Source organism: Ctenocephalides felis, unplaced genomic scaffold, assembly GCF_003426905.1.
Source record: "Ctenocephalides felis isolate EL2017-DRISC unplaced genomic scaffold, ASM342690v1 CF-g0.4_SCAFFOLD_03570, whole genome shotgun sequence".
Taxonomy (NCBI): Eukaryota; Metazoa; Arthropoda; class Insecta; order Siphonaptera; family Pulicidae; genus Ctenocephalides; species Ctenocephalides felis.
In genome coordinates, this window is record NW_020539724.1 from 27,128,935 (window position 1) to 27,151,776 (window position 22,842).

Sequence of the window (22,842 nt, forward strand, 5' to 3'; positions counted from 1 at the left end):
TGTATGGTTATAATGTTGAAAGCGTGCACAGTGGACGATGCGTTTTCGGACATTTGGTGGTTCTATTCTAATTATGCTATTTTGGCATTTGTCCACTCTGTAAATATCTTTATTGTTAGTGGCTGGTGTCAAGTCTATGTAAAACATATTTCTCGGTTGTTTTATGTGTGGGTTGGGCAAATTTGAAACATTTCTTATCTCGTGCCCGTATTCATTAAATGCACTTGTAATTTCTTTTGTTGTGGTTGCATGGTGTAGGTTACTAACTACTATTCAGAATGTACGATTTTCTTCATTTATAATATAGGCAAATATGGGTGGAGGTCGAGGCGATAATAAGTGCGTCTTGCCTTGATTTGGTTGATTTAACATCGGGTTAAATCAGTTTTGAAGTGGTTTTGTATTTGAAACAAGTCGGTTAAATTCTTTAGTTTTACATTTTTTAATGCGTGATGGAGTTTGCCATAAGATTTCGTCCTGATCCATTTCTTTATTGCTTTCAGTAGTTGTTATCGGAGTATTATTATTTAGGCTTGGAATAGCTTGTCGTGATGCGGACTGGAGTGGTTGATTGTGTGTGAGTTGATTGCCGGAGGTACTTTGCAATTTTTCACATTAATTTATGTGTAACAAATCAGGTAATAATTGGGGACACAGAAACTAGTAACAACAGTAAAGTTTGTCAATATCAATAATGAGACATATTTGCTCAACTTGAAAAGAACTTGTTATATACTAATTTTTCACATTTAGGGTATGGGCTTGTAACCATACAGAATCGGCCCCAACCTGATATTTAAATGATTTTGATACCATTTTATAGATCTTTTCCAAAAAATACGATATACCAATTTTCAACTCCCAATCTCATCATTTGGCCGAGATATCAGTGAAAACATGTGAAAGTGACCACTTTTTTCAAACTCACTTTTTGTCGGAAATATAAAAGATATCGGAAAAATGTTAACGTCATTCTATTCACACTTATCCTGGCTATACCGTTCATAACAAATAATGTAGAAAAAATTAATTACTAGTGCATGAAAAATGAAAATAATTTTAATTTTCATTTTTCTACCAGTGCAGCTCTTTGGGCAACTTTTAAATCAACATCGTTCGAAAGCCTGTACATTTTTCTTCTGTTGTTCAAAAATTCATTTAAATATAGATGGTACTTCATGGTCAAAAGTTGGAAAAACTTAAGCTAGTGCACGCGCTGCCGGTACAAGGACGCCCAATAGTTGACTTTGCAAGACGTGCAAGCGTAAGGCTCGTACGTATCGCGCGTCTCGACAAATTCTGTATATATGGAAATATTTATTAAAAACCATAATTTATTTATATTTTATATATATATATATATATATATATATACTAGCTGACCCGGCAAACGTTGTTTTGCTAAGTAAGTTATTTTATAAATAATTTCTAGAGTATCTAAAAAATTAATACTTTTTGTGTAAGGATGTGTTGTTTGAATTGCTATATACAATGAGGTATTATAGAAACAATAAACCCCATTAGTTTGTATATATTTTATTAATACAACCAAACTGAAAGTTTTATACACTTTCTATAGAAAACATGGCATAATTCAATCCAAGTCTTTGTTGGTCTTTCGACTTATATAGTCATTACAAATTCCATTTAATCGATTAATGAATGCGTTTCAAATTTTTTGAATTTTTTTTTGAATTCTGGATTTTGTGTATAATTGTAAATAATACTATTGAGCTTATACAAATTTCTCAAATTTCTGCGAGGAGAGATACAAAATGATTTAGGTATCTCTTTTTTGACCTGCTTTTTGAAAAGTTTCTAGTAATATTCGATGAATAAAAGTAAATTTAATAAAAAGTATATATGTAGAACAGGGCAAGGCACAAAGGTCCAATTTGACTTTAAGCAAATATAAATTTTATTATGAAAATCAAACCAATTACATCACAACAAATGACACATTTCAAATGAACAATTATCTGACTACGTTCAGTAAAACTACCAGCTACTTCATCATTGTAAAAACGTGCTTTTTGCTGTCTTTAAAAAAAAATGTATCTAGACCTTTTTACCCTATAACGGGGTAACTTGGAACGGCCAGATGGCAAGCAGGTCTAATGTCATATTTTAATTTCAAAGGTATTTTACAAAATAATTACATTTTCAACTAATTGCTAGAAAACTACCAATGGAAGAAAATACTTTTACTATGGATTTTCAAAGATTACCATTTATCTCCCAATACCAAAGTCATAAGAATCAAGGTTATAGCTGATTATACATATTTTTCCCTTTACATTCAAATACTGCTGTTAAACAATGCTTAGCTTTACTGGTTTTTGACACTTCGGTCGTGGATCTTCATATATTACTATCCATTCTTGAATAAATTCAGAAAATTATAACTGGAAATAAGCTATTCGACAAAATGTTCCTTTGATGAATTCCAAATTTAGGTTCTAAATCTGAATAATCTAGAAAAGGTTTTATAAATACATAATTATACAAATAAGTTCTTTCAGAGCATTGTGTTTGAGAAAAATATGATTTGTCAACCATACTGAGTTATACATAGTTCGCTTCACTGTTTATACGAATGGGCAATGGCACTATCATTATATTATAATTGTTAATTATTTATTTAAAATAAATAATTTTATTATTAATTCCTTACAAATATTGAATTGTCATCCATGCGTGATTACATAGCTGTCATTTGCTTATTGTTATTCCAAGTCGAACAGGATAAAAGGTATCCTATGTCCTTCTCCTGGCTCTGAACCAACTTTTACCAACTTTACCAAAGCCAATTTTCAGTTAAATCGGTTCAGCCTTCTTGAGTTATAAGTTCTGACGATATAACTCCAGAATGCACAAACCGAATTCGACAATTTTGCATTCGCTGGAAAGGTTTGGGGCTCCGTGAGGTTTATAGCTGGGTTATAATATATGAGAACCAAAAACTAATATTCTATCACTATAGTTTACTTAAGGTAGTCGATTACTTCAATTAGACCTTTTTATTGTCGAATCAAAGCACATTTGCTGATAATATATATATATGCCAATTAGTTGTAAACACCTGAAACATTTTATAAGATATGTATAAAGAAATTACAAATTAACAACAATTAATGTATAACTATTTACATTTTTATTACAAATTTTGAGGTTATGTCAAGAAACTATATTTCAGAATATTTTTTTTATTAATTTGTTGATGATTATACTTATTGCTGATATATAATATAAACACCTCAAATACTCTATTTAAATACGTATAAACAAATATACATAAATACCTAACTACATAAATAATTACATTCTCATTTTCAAGATATAAATTTCCCCATCGTCCATCTGGAATCGCTTGCTATTATTAAGAATTAATTTACTTGCCACTTCGTAATAATTTTCCGTGGTGATTAAAAAATTTATATTATTCACGTAATAATTTTCCAAAAGTAGTGATTAAAAAAAGCATATTAATATATTTGTATCAAAACAGAAACACCGAATGACAGTTGACAATTGAAAGTAAATGTCATGGATAAAATCATTAATAGAATCATAGATTCAATAAACTAAATGGATAGTTTAAAAATAATTAATTTTGAATTAGAATGAAATAAAGGGATAAAAAGTATACTATGTCCTTCTCCTGGCTCTAAACTACCTCCCTGCCAATTTTCATCTAAATCGGTCCAGCCGTTCGTGAGTTATAAGTGGTAGCACATAAGGCGTTCCTCTTTTATATATATAGATATATATATATATATGTATATATATATATATATATTTATTAGTCATAAAACAAATTCCAACGCGTCGAATAAAAACAATAATTTTTATTATTGATTATTTTTATTCGCCGTATAAGCTTGTGACTAACATATTATTTACCTATTCTCCATGGAAATCCTTTATATTGATTATATACTTTTAATACTTAAAAATATTGAAATCTTGAAAGTTTATCATACATTGAAATATGTTAGTCACAAGCTTATACGGCAAATAAAAAGAATCAATGATAATAATTATTGTTTTTATTCGACGCGTTGGATTTTGTTTTATGACTAATAAATATACATATATACAAGATATAAATGAATTTTGGTCTCTTTCAAAGTGAACTTATTGGACGTTTTTCTACCTGAAAATCACCAGTACCAGCTGAAAATTAGTATATCGTATTTTTTCCAAAAGACCTATAAAATGGTATGAAAATCATTAAAATACCAGGGTGTGGTCGATTCCGTATGGTTACACGCTCATACACTTATGTGCAAAATATCAGGTAATAACTAGAGACACAGAAACTAGAAAAACCCATCCGACATTGCATTCATAATCAAAGCCGACTCTGCGTGGTATACAAAATGTGAAAAAATTCTTTTTGTTTATTATTGGTTAATATTTTCAAAACAATATTTAAATTTTTGGGATTACGCAGTTGCTACTTTCGTTAGATTCTTTCAGAATTTCTCGATCAACTCGATCGTGTAATTTGTGGTTGCAAATAAGATAACTCCAGTTAACAATAAAAATACAAGATTTGTCGTGAAAAGGTGAAAGAGCAATTATATTTTGAAAGCAGTTGCTAGATATTTCACATGGTAATATTACAGTTGGCACTGCAATAATATTTTAATATTAATAATATTTTCCACGCACACGTACACGCACACAACATTGCCAAAAAAAACATGGGTTTATAATTTATATCCAGAATAGTTGCTCATCTGTAAATCAGTCGATGCTTCTATCCTATAAATAAATCTTTAAATTATTTGCAAGTGCCTTTATTTTTACCACATAATTATTGTTTCAAAGGGTAGTTATCGCAAAAAATCGAAAATGCAATTTTTTATATAAATTTACATTTCAAAGGTTTCTGAACATCTTGGCATACCATAGAAAAAGTAGATGTATGTGTGCGCGTGTGTGTGTGTTTTTTGTATAGCGAAGGAAATGCCTCTACGGATCCTAGACTGGTCTTTTGTCTAGGTAAGTCGGATTTAATACCACCTGTTCAAATTCGGTTAGGTATGTCGGATTCAATACCACCTATTCAATACCGACTAAAACCACCGCTTTGCCCTTGCCTTTGCTCCCCATAGAAAATGCCGTTAGGCAATACTTTGTGAGGGGAGGATCCAGAATGTTATTATTCTTACTTTGATTTTATACTTATCTTTTAAATGAGCAAAGTCTCATTCGGCTGTGCTCATTTCGACGCAGGTCAATTAGAACATCTCTCGCAAATCTGTCTATGGCGTTCCAAGCAGCCTTTGTTGTCAGCATCACATCTACAATAGTATCTGGAGTAATTCTTCGCTTCAATATCTCTTCTACATCGTCTCGTGGAGCACCAAATCGCGGGCACACGAAGAACACATGCTCAGTATATTCGATTTTGCCCAAACAATATGGACAGTCTGGCAAGCTATCGCAATTGAAGCAACCGTGCCCAGATAGCATTAGCAGAATATAATAATTCAATGCTCCACGCTTTTGATTTAGCCGACATCCAAAGTTGCTGCCATCCGTCAATGCTGCTCTGCCGTTCTTAGGCAACTTTTCAGGACTCAGTTGTTGAAGTCTTTGTTGGTAAATGATCCGTCTATCCTCTGATAAAACTAAGAAAGGTTCTGAAATAACGCACACTGCTTTCTCCGATATTGTGCTAAATGCGAAAGCAACTCTTAAAGCACTCAGACGATAGATAGGTCCTGCCATTCTCCTCGAATATGGCTACATTGTCTGCATATGCTACTAGTTTCACTCAAGCTAAAATCTCAAGTCTCAAAAGGCCATCATGAAAAATATTAAACAGCAAGCAATTTAACAGCAAAAGGCCTAGAATAGAACCCTGCGGGACACCTCCTGTTATATTATATCCTTTTGTACCATCGCGTGAATTGTACATTAGAATTCTGTCTGTAAAGTAGTCTGTGACTATATTGCAGAGATATACTGGCAAGTTCTTGTCACGGAATGCATTCCCAGTTAGCAGAACTGAAAGCATTTTTGATATCTAATGTGGCTACTAGACAATACATATCGCACCACTCTTCTATCTAGTTCCAGCAATTGCTTTTTTGGTGGTATTAATTACCTAGGTTGTAGCATCGATAGTTGATCCCTTTTGCGAAAACCATGCTGATTGTCGGCTAGGAGTGAGTCAACTGTTGCATCTATTCTTTGGTGAATTATTCTTTCAAAAAATTTACTCGCTGTATCCAGCATGCATATCGGACTGTAGGATATTGGTTCATTTGGTGATTCATCTGGTGGTTTTCTTTCTTTGGGAAGAAGCACTAATCTTTGCTGTTTCCTTTTCGTAGAAAACCCCTTTCTTTAACTTCCCGTAGGGCAAGTTATAGTAATCGTAAAAAATCGAGAATGAAAATTTTTTAGAAACCCACCCAAACCCAATAGTTGCAGACATCTTACTACCGCATGACAATAGAAGACTGAAAATGATATGACCATTCGATTTTATGTAAACTAAGTAAGATATATCACTGGATTATCTTATATAATATTATACTTATTTAAATGTACAGTTCAGCTCATAGAAATTATTCTTGTATTTCTGATTGCTAAAATAAAGTGAAATAAAAAAAACAATCCTGATTTATTTACACTAGCAATAGCAATTACAAATTTGGTGATTTCTTTAAAGAAACTGTCAAAAATTTAATATAAAGTTGTTTGATTCTAATTTTGAAGTTATTAATATAGCATAAACAATAACTTACCATTTTCTCGCCGCATGCAGTGCCATCTGCTGGAGGAATGTGAGTTTCAATGCACCCGACATTATCAATATAACAGTTCAAACTATCGCACGTCTGAAAATTATAATAAAACGTGGGTAAATAAAGCTATTCAACACTAATTATTATCATTTCTATTCATAGTACCTATAAAGTTACATTATTCTCCATATGTATGTTTTTTGTATATACCAAGATATTCTTAGTAAAATTAATATTAACTGTGTAATGTATTTTTTAATTATTTGTAGTATTCAACACAATTTATTATATACGTATTTATAACGCAACAATTTGATATAATTGTAGAATATAAGTAAATATAATTATTGCCCCTTTTAACAAAACTTTTTCAAAGGCGCCAGCAGACGTACCCTAACTTTTGAACACTATCATTTGGTAACACCTCTTTAAAATTAAAAATACAATATCAAACAATCATGTTCCTAAGCAACCTTTTTTTACCTCCGACTAAGAGGCTCAAGCACTTAGGTAAGTATTTTTATGTTTAATTTTTGTCATTAAAATTATTTCATAATATAATTCATTTCATTTTATTCATAATACATTTGAGAACACTATACCAAATATATAACTATATTTTTGGAAAATAATCTAGGTATTTATTATAAGATTAAATAGAGATACTGGTATATAACTAGCTCATGATTTCTATTCTATTATCCATTTTGAAAACTCAGCTATTATAATTTAATAACTGCTTTTCGAGAAACTAATCGATTAAGTACTAATTTATTTCATAAGTATAAGTTTTTTTATTATTTATGGTCTCGCAAATAACACAAGTTGATTTAACCTTGAAGTACTTTTTAAAGTATTTTTGCAAATTGCAAAAAAAAAGAAATGAAAGAAATGTTCCTAATTTGTACTCACCACACCTGTATCGCACATTTGCGCATGCTTATTATTCGTTATTTGTTTACATTGATAGTCTCCGTCGTACATCACGCCCGGCAATAGAAAGGCAAAAGGAAAATCATGTTCTCCTGGTTCGTCAATTAAGCAATCTCCATACATATTACTTTTCAATACAAAAACAAATAAATGTTACAATACATACTAAAAAAGAAAAATTTATTTAACATAACAATGAACATTCATCACTTACTCTATGAATATTTTAAAATATTCTACACTGCAATTTGACCAACTTTCTGTATGCACAGAAATGTTAGGAGCCATAACACGATTAAATCCTCGTTTGTCTGTTGGCAAGCATCCAGAGTCTTTTGGACCATCATGAGACATACCTAAACTGAAAATAAGCGAACATACTCCGATTTGAAATAAGCCCCGGAACTCGCATAGTACAGAAGTCGTAGCAGAAATTACCTAACTTCACTCACATTTTTGTTCAAATAAAAATATCATTTTTCTTTTTACATTATACAAAATATTATAAAAAATTCATGGTGTTGACAAGTTAGTTGTATAAATGTTAGTGCTAATTTCTAGTGTTGTGTACACTTCTCTAGATGTAACCTACCAACGTTAATATCCACTGATGATGATATTAAATTGAATTTCGAAACGTTTGGAATTAAAGATTAATTTATAAATGTTTGCTTTTTATTCTTTGATGTATCGCCCCCACAAGAACATACAAAATACTCATATATATATATATATATATATATATATATATATATATATATATTACCTATGGCCTACTTCATGTGCCATTATTACGCCCACTTTTGGTCCAACATCTATGCAAACTGCGCATGATGTATTTGGATCACAAGCTCCACCTAGACGAGTCAATCCCAGAAATCCGCAGTTATGGGGATTTGTACATATATTTACTCTAAATTTGCAAGGATAAGTTATGATATAAGTTTAATATTCAAAATAATCAGTATTATAATTACTTAACCTTGTCAGAAATATAGCTAAGTCGTGATGATTGGGATGATTATCATCACCTGGATTCATGGACTTTTGCCATGGACAGAATGCATCCAAAATATTTGAAGGATCTGCTGACGAAGTCATCGTAATCTAATTCAAATGAAGCATCTAATAAACAAAATGATGTCAATGGGTTTAAATAACAGTCTCGTTTATACCTACCCGTTTATCAGGTACATCTAAGCGAATCATCCTGACAACTACTAATTCAAGCGGCATTGTAAATGTATTATCATCAAATAAACTTGCAGCCTAATTTATAAATATATAAATAAATTTGAAGTGTCTGTATTTTATATTGAAATAGCCGTTTTTCACTACATGAATACGAATATAAATACTATGTATATACTAAAATTTTTTCTTTTTTTTCTTATTCGAACGAATCTCTGAAACGACCAGTCCGATTGTGATGGAAATTTTACTAGAAGGAAGGTAGCTGAAGGGCGTAACTTAACCTACCTCATTTGGTCATTGCTTTATCTTATCATAATTTTATTTGAAATATTCTAAATAACTATGATGCGTTTTTTTATCTTATATTTTATAATTCTTATCTTGATTTCATTAAAAATTTTACTTTTCACTATTTTCTTTCAATTAGGTAAGAATGATTAATCTTTCTGAGAGTAAAATATCTTACCATGATAGTATGACAGTCATAAAGCAATTCGACGATGCTGAGTCTAAAAATATGACTTATTTTATTTTATTCTTTCATAAGCTTTTTTATAGAATTTTCCAGGGTGAACAGACTGATTCCATAGTAAATCCAACAGTTGTCAGACATCATGTGGTCTCACCTCCTTTGATATCGCCTTTCCGAAGTCCTGATGTTATTGTGGATTATCTCGACTGACCCCCTAATTTTCTTCTCGCCTTTATTCATAAAAATTATGAACCGTGGATTTTTTTATAAATTGCCTAATTTTGAGATCATTGAATATATCAGTTTTCATGTCTTACTGTTTTTTTAGCGTTGGTCTCCTAATCCATTGAGGTTGATCATCATTAGCATGGGTAGGGGTCATGAAGGTAATCGTAAGTAGACCTGAGGTCTGCGTACTTTATGATGGTGATTCTTCTTCCTCCACTCGAACATTTTTCTGCGCCTTTAAGTACCTCATTGACGCGCCACTTTTCTTACAGGTATAATATGATTGGTGACATGAAGCGCCCAATCCGCACTCTTCTACCTATTTTAAAGTACTTTGTATCTTCTTGATTCACTTAAACTTTTACTTTCTGTCTTATATACAATTTCTGGATCAGCCTGCGGTCTCTCCGATCAAAAGCAATGAATTTTAAAATTCCTTTAAATGTACTCCAGTTGACTCAGTCAAAAGCTTTCAGCCAATTTATAAAACAGAATTTGATTTGACAAGAGATTTGCCGACATTAATCTCAATATTCCAAAAGCGTCTTTTGTGTTTCTTCCTTTTTTGAAACCAAAGTGAAATTTGTTCATGTGTTATTATCGAGTCTCGTAAAGATCTTGGCCAGAAACTTTCCTGTGTGCAAAGTTAAACGGATCGTCATGTGGTCTCTGCGCTTGTTTGTTTCACGCATTCACTGAAAGGTTAACATGGTAACATCCAGGAAGTCCTTTGGCCATTTGTCCATTTGGTATATTTTTACTATACATACTCGGATCAGTATGCAATTTCTGTGCTCATCCATTTTCTTTATCATAGCCTGGGTTATTCACAGCATTTTTTATTGTTTATTTATTGACTTTGTATATGCGTATATTAGTCATATACATTTTATAAGTTATCTTTACACTTTTATTTTATTTGTATGTAGGGGAAAGTCTTGTAATGCCGGACGGCACCAAAACCGGACACTCTATTTAACACGTATAATTTAAGCGAGTATAAATCTTTTCATTTCAAAATACAAGTGAAAGAGGCATGGGGGGCACACAGGTACATGATCACGCGCAAAGCCTTGCCTGTGACACACACGGCCACGGCGAGAGCAAACCTTTCCTGTTTTAGGCGCAAACTCACGGCGCCACCTAGGGAATGCAATACCGATGGAAAATTTCAATACCGGTATTTCGGTATTTTTTTATTTTAAAACCGGAATACCGGTAAATTACCGGTATTTTTATTATCTTAAACAAACGTAAACAAAGTTGAAAGTTACTAAATATAAAAAGTTACTAAATATAAAAAAATGTAAATACAACCACAACTACATGTATATTAAACTAAACAATAAAAACACTAAAATAGAACAATAAGTTTATTTTTTTAATAATAATTTAACAAAGTTATATCGAATTTAATTAATTAACTCATGATCGAGTATATTGAGCACTTTTTACCAAAATTAAACGTATGAGTAAGAAAGACCAAAAACTCATAAAAGATCATATTACATTATCTTAATGAACTAGGCTGAATAAACTTGGCTAAATTAGTATAATCTCCAAAATTTTAAAAAAAATTTATATTATAATTTTTATAATAATAAGTTACTATAATTGTTGAGTATTTTTATTTAAAACAATGTGATGGTTCTATAGTATTTTCAAGCTTGGAAACGTTTTCGAAAAATAATATTTTATAATTGTAATAAGAAGCAAAAATATTTAGCAAATATGATAATTATTATGTATGAAGTTAGAAAAAATAAAAATTACGCAGGGGAAATCTGTATGATATGAAATATTTTAGCGCAAATGTCACTTAAAAAACCATTAAATATTTACATAAGATGAAAAAAAAACATCATTATCTATCAATCCAATTCTATTCATTGTAACACGATATGGAGCCCTTAGTAAAGCAGTGAATATTTAGTTTAACGACGAGTTGAGATAATATTTGACATTTGTGTATCCTATAGAATCATTTAAAGATATAGCTGTTTATGCGATTATGGAATTTAAAGAGAATTTGTTCCAAAAAATTTAAACTTTAGTGTGTATTATGTATCAAATAGCGCTTATGTAAAATTACCGAGAATACCGGTATTTTTGGGGCAAATACCGGTAAAAATACCGCCAAAAAATCGGGCGGTTTACCGGTAATTCGGTATACCAAAGTGTTGAGATGGCTGCATATGTGATCAATGCAGGTTATTTTGAAATGTCCGGTACTAGGTGCCACTGTTTAAAAGCATATTTTTGATACCAAAGTTTGATTGATGGTATTAATTATTTTTCAGCAAAAATTGCGGTTTTGTTAATTTAGTTTGATTTTTAACTTTGTTACCTAACATAAATCATAATTTAATACACATTTCGTTAAAAAAATTTGGTTTATTTATAAATAACCTTAGGTATATAACTAGGGGACTTTCCCCTATATAATTATATAGCGCACCATATATTATTTTATTTATCAATAATGTTATAAAATTGGTTAGGAGGGAAATTATCCACAGCATTCTAACTACTTTTTATAGATCTTTGGCGTTATCTTCCAGCGTTCTCAGAAGTGAAGTTTTTGTCTTATTCGAATTTTCTTCTATAGTTTTTTCGTCATCTTTATTTTATTACAAATAAATTATCGGAGTCGTCTATATCGGCCACTAGAAAAGTTTTAATGTCATTCACGCTATTTTTGAATCTGTTTTTGATGATGAAGTCAATTTGATAGCATCCGTTGTTTTCTGGATTTTTTCAAGTATACAACTTTGTCCTCCGCTCTTCGAACCATGTGATTGTGATCATCAGATTGTTTGTATGATAGAACTTGATCAAAATAATTTTTCTGTCGTTCCTTCTGCTCAATCCGTATCTTCCGAGTAGCTTTCTAAGTACTCAATTGAAATAGTATGTGATCATTACGGTAAGCTTTTTTTTGCCTCCCTGAGACAACATCTCGTCTATCTACTCCATCTCTGCGTCGTCGTGGCTCGATGCCAGCATGTACACCTGTAATACCATCACGTCCATCGGATCCGCTTTTAGTTCCACACTCATCAAAGAATCATTCACACAGTTACCATGACTGCTTCTTCCCTTTCGGATTTATCATCTTCAGAGTGATGCATTGTGAAATCGTTTTACCCGCAGTTTTGTTGCTACTTTCGATGGCTTTACCTTTCAGAGTTTCCACCCAGAGATACAAACGACAAATCATTTTAAATCCGAAATTTGCAGAATTTTCTTACTCCTACTGCGGGAACAATTAATGTGGTAATATTCTTCTTTGCCTTTCCTCATTGCTGCGTCCAAACCCCGAACCCGTCATTAAGGCCACGCTCAAAACTTTTGGATCTGAAGTCATCTCAAGCACTATGCCTTTAGTCAACACTAGTGTCATTACTGCACAACATCAGCCAACTCGATTAGCCGATTTCGCTACTTTTTAACTATTCATATAAATGTTGCTCTCTTCATCCATGATGTGCTGTTCTTCAATATTCTGGGACTATACGCATGATTTTGATGAAGTTTGATATCATAAAATTTTGTATAAAATTAAAAAACATCTCTCAAATAGTAATATTGCCAGAGTACAAAGAAAATTGTCAACCAACGCAATTCAGCAAACATAAACATTTAATTAAATTTTAGAAAATAATTTTATTTAATCTTAATGTAAAATAATCCTTGTTCTTCCAAATTCGTGTTAATGTTAAATCTTTCATACTAAACCTATCAAACAGTTTTTTCTTTAACAGATTAATTACAATAAATAAATATCATATAAGATTGAAAAAGCGCAAATAATTTGTCAATTTACACGAGGAAAAGCAGTATTTTATAATATGAAAAAATTAATAATATAGCATAAGCATATTATAAACTAAACTGCAAAATATTTACCATATTGAAAATCATTAACGCGTAATTTTCAACATCCGTGTCCTGATGAAATTCTAGTAACGGTGTGTCTAAAACCAATAGCACTTCACAGTATAGTTGCTCTCTATCAGGCTCTAGCGCTGGCTCTGAAATGGGTCTTGGTAAATTTGTGTCAAACTTTATTACAATATTCACTCGACTTGTTGTAACACAATAAATTACTTTGAGTTTCTAAATCGTCATCAAGAGATATTACATCTTTTTTTAAACTTCGTAGTCCTGGAAGTGAGTGCGCTGCGTTTATTAGTTTATTTCTTATGGTGTCAGAAAACAAAGCGTTGCGCTTCCGGCGTATAAAGCGTAGTGACAATTGATGAGCAACGTCCGCTAAAAATAAAATTTATGCCAATTTTTACATGTAAATATTTAAGTACCTACTATCCCTCTTTTTGTGAGACAGATAGTTAAATCCGGGCGAAAGTTAATATTTACTACTCTTATGTTAAATTAGTGAACTTTTCATAAGGTTTATATTTTGAAATCAATATCAATAATTAAGAAATCTTGCAAAGGGTTCTTGCCTGATATTTGAATATTTAATGTTGTTTAAATAAATATTAATTATTTAAATTGTTTAAAGATAAGAGAAGATACTTAATATAATATGGACTTGCGGTGCATGGCATTCTGCTTTAAAAAAAATATCGTATATTATTACGTAACTTAACGTAATATTATTGAACATTGGAGTAATGAAAATAATCCAAAATAAATACAACAAAAAACTTATAAATGATTAACTACAATTATTTAAAACATTTTCAGACAGATTATTAGCTAATCATCTAGTTGATTTTTGAATCATTCAAATCGGTTAATCCATTATCTCTTTTAAATGAATTTAATTTTACCAAATAGCACACGTTGATCCAAACGATAATCCACCTATAACACTGAAAGTGTTGATACATTACGTCGAAAAATTGTTGTTGCAATATTAACTGTTATATTATTAGTGTGCATTGCCTGTCAGGTGTAACAATTAACCACCGTGAATGTTCTGATGATTATACATTGATTATAAATGTATATTTTTCACATTCAAGTGAATAATGTGTAAAATAACTTCTGAAAACGTTATTTGTGTGGACACAGACATATTATTGATAATTCTAGGTAACATAAATGCGATACTAATCAAAATATATATATATATATATATATATATATATATATATACTCGTATATATATATATATATATAACAATAATATTAATAATAATAATAATAAATGGTAGTCTGCCTAAAGGCAGGTCCATAGTGTGAAAACCACCACAAATAAATGATTCCCTTACCCTTCGTCTATCATTTCCATTACCACTATTTTCCCTCTCCCCTTTTTTCACGTATTTTTCTTTGTGCTTCTTGATCCTGTGCTTCGGTTTTCAGTTCCCTCTATTTTCTCTGCATTCAATCATCTGCAATCTTCTTCTTTCCATTTCTTTCATTTATACTATTTTACCCTCGACAATGTCTTGCAGAAAAGGATCGATCCAGATTCCTTTTCCTCTCAGGATTGTGCTTAGTAGAATCTTTTCTTCGCCAACTCTTCTCAGGACTTCTTCATTTGTTATTTTGTTTGTCCACTTTATCTTCTCCATTTGCCTCCAGCACCACATTTCAAAACTCTCCAGGTAGTTTTTGTCGGCTTTTCTTAGAGTCCATATCAACGATCCGTACCGAGCAATGCTCCATATGTGGCACTTTATTAGTCTCTTCCGCAAGCCAAGACTTTGCTCGTCAGTTGCGTTCTCTTCATTGTGAACGTTGTCTTGGCGCTTGCGATCCTTCTCCTGATCTCTCTCGTGCTTTATCCGTCTCTGATCAGTATTATTCCCAGGTACTTGAAATGATCCACGTCTTCCAATTCTCGATCTCCTACCCTTATTCTCATTAGACTTGAAGCGGTTGTTAAATTAAAACTGTTTGATATAGTTTACTATTGTTTATTGTCGCAAAATATAGATACAATGTTTATATTGTATATGTTGGATCCCGATGGTAGAAACCTTTTTGTTTTGGTCTGTCCTCTTTTATACCAGACGCAGACGGCCGTCTTCATGCGTGCGCATCACAATGCATATAGGGCCGTACTAAATGCAGGGCGGCACTTAGGCGCCGCAGCACAGCCACCTACGGTGAAAACGAAAGATTATTAATGTTATCTGTAATTCTGAAATCGTATCAACCATCCTCGTCTTGTTATGTATTTTTCAGATGTGATGTGCTCTGCTGTTGTGCGTTCTTTGGCAGTGGTGTACGTAGGCTTCAGCCTGTCTTTAGAAAAGGATTTTGTCTGGCCCGAAACGTCCACTTTAAAAATCTTTTTTCCTCTTTCCAAAACCTTATAAGGTCCTTTATAAGGTTTCGTCAGAGTCGGCTTTATCATGGGTTGTCTGATAAAAACATGACTAATCTTGTTCAAATCTTTATGAACAAAACTCTTTCTCGGGCTATGAGATGAAGCGGGCTGTGGTTTTAAATTTCTAAAGATTTTATGCATGGCGGTAGTGGTTGTTATGTCAATGTGATCTTTAAGTCACGCCGTATATTTGGCCAAACAAAGCGTTTCGTCACCATTTAGACTGTTGCTCTAACTGAAAGATATTCTTTCTTAAAGCTTCTGGAACAATAGGTCTCGGGAAATGCTGTGATATGTCACAAAATATATGTTGTGCGTAATTCCTGACATGGCTTGGCTTTCGCTCTAATAAACTTTCTTTTGAAAGATAATTTTTTAGTTTTTAATGAATAATGTTTGTAAGACTGCTAACTGATTCGATTATAAAAAATGTATCAGCGGTTATGTTTTTTGCTCCGCTAATGTGCATAACATCGGTTGTAAATTGAGAAATAAAAGTGACTATATTTAATTGTATTGGAGGTAGGCGTTCCTGTTTTTGTAGAAAAATATAGGTTAATGGTTTGTGATCTGTAAATTCCGGCCTTCTAGCATCTGTTTAAAATATTTCAAAGATGTATAACCGGCTAATAATTCTCTATAAAATGCGAACTATTCTTGTTGCTTTTCGATCAGCCTCTTGGAAAAATATTCGAGTGGTTCCAGGCTATTATTCACTCGTTGTTATTTGACTGCGCCAATGCATATGTTTGAAGCATTTGTGAACATTGCGAGTTACGCCTCTGGCTTTGGATGTGCTAATAAAGCAGCTGCTACTAGATTAGCTTTACACTTTTCGAATGCTTGGTATTGTGCACACACTATGCGAATTACAATTCTGCTTGGTATTGTGCAGCGTTTGAACAAGATCTGTGATAATAATTAATCATACACAGAAGAGATTTGATGGTAAGTCGTTTCGGGAAAACTCGTAGTGAACTCATTCTCTCGATTGGTGGTTTAGTGCCAAGTTCTGTTATATGACTACGACTGTCAGTCGTTGGAACAGACAACAAATATGTTGCTTGTGTTCTTCCTGGTTTTTATATGAAACCAAAATATCATGGACGTATGGAAAACAGTAGTCCAAGTCTTAAGTCACTTCAACCATGAAGAGAAACTCAAATAATCCAAACGGTGTTGTATTGGCGGTTTTCTATGTCTTCTATGTACCATATACTGGTATTTGTTGGTATGCTTTTTTTAAATCAATTATCGAAAAAAATTACAGCCTATCAATAAATTTGGATATCTATCAGGAATGGCTCTATTATTCAGTATTCTAAAATCTCCACAGGGTCTTCATGCATCATCTTTTTTTTTGGCGAGATGCAATGGTGAAAACCAAGGGCTATTTGACGGTCGTACTGTTCCTAGCTGCATCATGTTCTGGAATTCTTGCTTAGCTATTTTTAACATTTCTGCGCTCAATGGACGAGGTCGCGATCTGACAGGCGGTCCAGGAGTTGTTCTGATATAATGTACCGCCGTGTGCTTAATTTCTTGTAGTAGGCCAGGTAATTTAGTCAAATTTGGAAATTCTGACAGAATTTTGCTAAATCTGCATGTCATGATGACCGTTTTGATGCTTTCCTGTTGGATAGTGCTTCTGCAAACTGTCTGTGTCGTAAATTAGTTGTTGACTTGATGTCAACGTTGAGTCCATAATGCGTCAGGAAATCTGCACCCAAGATTGGTGTTGAAAGATCAGCAATGATGAAGTTCCAAATAAATTTTCTTCTGAGATTTAGATTTAATTGTAATTTTATATCTCCATAAGTGCGAATGGTAGTATTATTTGCGGAATACGTATAATCTGTTTCTTTTACCTCATGAGTAATCAGTGATCGAGAGTATATGCAGAGCTCATTGCCGGTGTCTATTAAAATTTTGATTTTTGTGTCCTGTTCACTGACAAACATGCGGCGGGATAACGGTAGGCAAACACTAGCCGCTGTTAGTGCCTGCGTTCTATGTTTTCCGCTTTGAGACATGGTTGAAAGCATTTCTTTGCCTTATCTCCAAACTTGTGGTGATGCCAGCATAAAGTAATTTAATCTCGGTTACTACAGGCGCACTGGTGACTTTGCCAATGCTTTCAGCTATAGCGGCTAAATCCTCAACGCTCATTGATTGATGTTCTTTCAAGATCTGTTGAATGAAGGTTGGCAATCTTTGAAGCCAAAGCGTTTTTAGAAATCCTTGGTCAATTGTTGTGCCGGCTAACGACTTTAAATGTCTTAGGAATTGCGATGGCTTTTGTTCTCCCAATCTCTTCGTGTTGTAGAAGTCGTCTATTTTTTTTGTGGTCTTCCGAAAGCGATAGCCGTCTAATTACTTCTATTTTTAACATTGTGTATGGGTCGACCGGCGGTGGATTGATTATGATGACTTCCACTTCTCTAGCTAATCGTTTGTTCAGGAATGATAATACGTGTTCATATTTGTTTTCTTCACTTTTTATCCGGTTCCTATTAAAATAGGCTTTGATCATAGCAAACCATAATTGCGGTTAGTCGTAACAAAATTGCGGAATTTGTCTCGCTATACCTAGTGTTACTGCTGCTTCACTTACACTGGCTGTGCCTGGCACGGTTTTTTTATCTACTTGATTTTTCATTGTAAATTAACTTAATGATGCAAAATGAAAACAACACTTCTAACACAAAAAATAAAAATCACTCCTAAAACTTTTTACGAATAAAGAGGTCTGTACACGAAACTTAAAAAAAATACTCATAGTATTTGTAGCCGTTTATCAGATTACGTCATATCAGAAAGCTGCGCGTTCAAAGCACGTCTGGAACCAATGAAGCATTAGATTAAAACTGTTTGATATGGTTTACTATTGTTTATTATATAAACAATAGTAAAATGGTAAAATATAGATGTAATGTTTAAATTGTATTTGTGTATCCCTGTTGGTTGCCGATGGTAGAAAAGACTTTTTTATGTTGGGTTGTCCTCTTTTATACCGGGCGGCCGTCTTTATGTATGCGCATCACTACTACAATCCTGCTCATCATGTTTTGCAGCTCGGTTTGGTTTTTTTTTATATTACCACAAGATCATCGGCGTACTTTATGGCAGTGATTTCTTTTCCTCCAATCAAAAAGTCTCATGTACGTTGACGAGCCATTCTCCGTACAGGTTGAATTAGATCGGTGACATGCCGCATCCTTGCCGCACTCCTCTAACTATTTTAACTTTTACTTTCTGTCCCATACACATATTCTGAATCAGCCTGCAATCCCTCCAAGAGATGCTACTAGATTTTAGAATTTCCATAAGTACAATAATACACAAGTTGACTCTGTCAAAAGCTTTCTGCCAATCTATAAAACAGAAGCATGTGTTTTCGTTAACGTCGAGACATCTGTCTCTGGTGACTGTTCCTTATCTGAAACCAAACTGGTTTTTGTTCATGTGCTGCTCGATCTTATTTTCGAGTCGTCTCGTAAAGATTTTGGCTAGTTGAGGTTCTCCAGTTTTCCTGCCCTGATCATTGTCCTGATAATTCACGTTGCTAACCTGAAACGCAAATCGGCCACACTTTTTGTTAGCCTTCATATCCTCGAGCCGGAGACCCGAATGAGATTGAAATCATTTTATTGTAGAATGCTTTCACACCTATTCTGGGAAGAATGTAATATGGTAGTATTCCCCCTTTTCTTTCCACATCCACATCGGGTCGCGCTTCGTATTTCTTTATCTACAGTCATTTTGAGCATCATTTGTTCTGTGCCACCAGTCAATACTGGTGTCGCAGCTGCCCTACACCAGCCAACTCGGTTAGCCGATTTTGCTATTTTTAGCTATTCGTTGCTCACGCTTCACGACGAGAGTGTCATGTCGGGTTCAGCGAGTTATATATGTATATTGTATGTCAACTTTGCATGCTTTAAGTTTTCACGTTATAGCATTTTTGCCCTTATGCTAGTCAGAATCTCTTGGCAATTTCGCACATACTTTTTAAAATTTCTTAGACAAACACTTATATAAATTTCAACCCTATAGGACAAAGTTTATTTTCACTACTCAATTTTTGGCTGGTCTAGCAGGTACTAAAAATCTTTAGTACAATATTTTATAGCCTCACAGGAACACCGTTTTTCAAAAGGTTTACTAGCTCTTGGTTCATAAGTTTACTTATGTAGATCAAACCAATGTACTCGATATTTTTGACAGTATGAGTCAAACTTCTTGAATAAATTTCAAATTTTTTAACTTTTAAAAAATATCAACCTTTTCGCAAAAAATACAAAGTATTCAAAAAAACCAAATGACCAAAGAATTTTTTTTTAGAAATATCAAAAAAATCTAAAACTTCAAAGATTTTAAGGGGGGAAGTCCATATAACATTTTCAAAAAATTGAAAAAATTTTTTTTTGATAATCTGCAAGTATAGTATGTTGAGCGTATATTAACGAGTCGACAAAAAAATCTCTTATATTAACAAAGTTATAGCTAACATAACGGGGTGGGCCGAAGTGCGCATTGTCAAGCGATCAAGCGTATTGTTAAATTTCGAGTGAAAAAGGTCTCTTTCATTATAATAACTAGAAATACTTCTTTTGACCTACAACCGGAAGACTTCTATGTACCTTAGTACATGTGTAATATTGGTATACGAACAAAGGTTAGTCGAGAAATATAGTTAGTTTAGCTGGAAAATTCGTAGTGTTCAGTCCATTTCAATTCGTAAAAATGCCGAAATATCTAAAAGGTAAGCGAAGTAATATTGCACAAAATAACACTAAAAAGACGTTATCAGGGCAATCAGTTTACCGATAAAGCAGGTGAAACAATTGACGCCAGTACAAGTCATAATGAAAGTGCCAGTGGTCAAGATCTTCTAGACGTAGATTTAGCTCCATTACTTGGTAAAGAAATGAAACAGCATCTTTCACCAATTTATGAAGATTTGTCCAAAGATGATTTACTTAAACGATGCCTTGACGATCATACGCAGAACGCGAATGAAAGTTTCAACGCGACAGTTTTGCGACTATCACCAAAACACCCACATTGTGGACTAAGGGTAGTTGAAATTTCACCATATATTGCAGCTAGGATATTTATTGAAGGTTTTAGTTCAATATTAAAAATAATGAACCTTCTGAATTTGACTGTTGGTACTTATGCTAAAGCATATGCTGATAATACTGATGAGGCGCGATTAACTTGACAGGATCGTAGCAGCTTTCACAAATAAAAGATGCTGGTACAGCTCACAAACAACAACAACTTACAGAAAATCAGCTTTTTGAAGATAAGGAAGAACTATTGTGTGGACCTGATATTGCAGATTAATCGGTAAGTAACTAAAACTGGTCATTTTCCTTTACTAAATCTTTAAGCGCGATTATCTCAAAACTGTGTTTTCAAAAACTGCTCGTGTTGTAGCTCAAAAAGTTATGTATCGATTTGTCTGAAATTTGGTGGGGCCTTTTTCTATATTATTATCGGAAGGATAAACCTAAATCTTTAGATCTTTCGCGTTCATAAAGTATTTTCTGGAGCCCAAAATGTCAAAAAAATAGCCAAAAATTCAGATTTTTTTTGCAAAGGCTTGTTTTTTATTGAATTTTATACTTTTTTTCAATTTTAAAGGTTTATCCTTCCCATTGATATGTTCTCAAAAGAAAACATTAAAAAAATTTTTTTTCAGATCGACGGTTGATGAGTGAGAAATGCACAGTTTTGGACCTCGCACCGGTGGCAGTCCACAAAAAGTTATGCTGAACCGCCATTTTGAAATAATTTTTTTTTTAAATATTTTTTTGTATTCTAAAAGGGTTAAGTAAAGTTATGTCAAAGTTTAAAAACAATAAAATTATTCCATCACGTTTAAAAATATTTTTAAAATATGACCTATTTTCATGCGTCTATATGGACTTCCCCCCTTAAGCTACAGTGGGTGAAGTACCAGCAAGTTGCTTTAAAGCACGATACCATGCACATTAATTTAATTCCTATTTACACTATTATTTATAAAATTTGTAATTTGCATTTTTTATAATAATAAACTTCTGCTTTTTTTAAAAAAGGTACCTACAATAAATATTAATAACACAAAAATTCAGGTCACATATGTGAAATTTTATTTATGATTTAGTTTAAGCAAAGTTCCAGAATTAAAATTTAATTAACTTCCCGCAGGATAGTTATAGTAATGGGCCGAAAATCGAAAATGAAAGTTATTGCATATCTTCACGTTTTGAAGGTTTCTAAACATATTGGCACACCTCAGAAAAAATGTATGCGTGTGTGTGTGTTTTGTATATCCGTATTTTTTCGACCACGTTTTGGGGCGCACAGATCAACCGATTTGAATGGTTCAAAGAACATTCGATTCCTATTGATAGGGAGATGTGCTGATTAGTTTTTGGCGAAGGCAGATTTAGCTGTTACAAAGATACGGAGCAAAGAGTGCCAAAAATACAAATCGAGTTTTTGAGAAAACGGAGTTTCCGATTTGAATGATCTAAAATACATTCAGTTTGCAATAATTGGGAGATGATGTGATAAGTTTTTGGCTAAGACATGTCTAGCCATTTCGAAGATACAAGGCTAAATCTGCAAAAAATGGCAGTTTTTGAGAGAACAAAGCGTCCGATTTGAATAATTCAAAGAACGTTCTGCTAGTTTTAACAAAATAATTGTTTTAGGAAAAAATTTTTGGTTTCAATTTTTTTTGGTATATAGAAAATGACTCAGATTTTAATTTTGGCTAGAGTTCTAATATACTTTGAACAAATAATCTTAACTTTGCAATTCAGTTTATATAATTCTTATAAAAATTCGACAATGTTAAGTATTTATAATAATCTATTTTGAAAACATTTAATATTCCTAGAACATTTCGTTACGGTACGGGAAGTTCCAGCAATTTGCTT

The 22,842-nt window shown here is 32.7% G+C and overlaps 1 protein-coding gene across 1 annotated transcript in view; it reads right to left on the reverse strand.

The window, feature by feature from the left end:
* LOC113383694 (A disintegrin and metalloproteinase with thrombospondin motifs 7-like) overlaps nucleotides 1-12,725 on the reverse strand; it is a 54,580-nt gene extending 41,855 nt beyond the window's left edge. The window contains exons 1-7 of the mRNA XM_026621944.1: nucleotides 12,678-12,725; nucleotides 8,880-8,969; nucleotides 8,683-8,807; nucleotides 8,467-8,613; nucleotides 7,915-8,061; nucleotides 7,680-7,827; nucleotides 6,768-6,860 (exon numbers count right to left, since the gene is read on the reverse strand). Of these exons, the coding sequence (XP_026477729.1) occupies nucleotides 6,768-6,860; nucleotides 7,680-7,827; nucleotides 7,915-8,061; nucleotides 8,467-8,613; nucleotides 8,683-8,807; nucleotides 8,880-8,969; nucleotides 12,678-12,725 (798 nt within the window). The remainder of the gene's footprint in view (nucleotides 1-6,767; nucleotides 6,861-7,679; nucleotides 7,828-7,914; nucleotides 8,062-8,466; nucleotides 8,614-8,682; nucleotides 8,808-8,879; nucleotides 8,970-12,677) is intronic.
* Nucleotides 12,726-22,842: the final 10,117 nt, after the last annotated feature.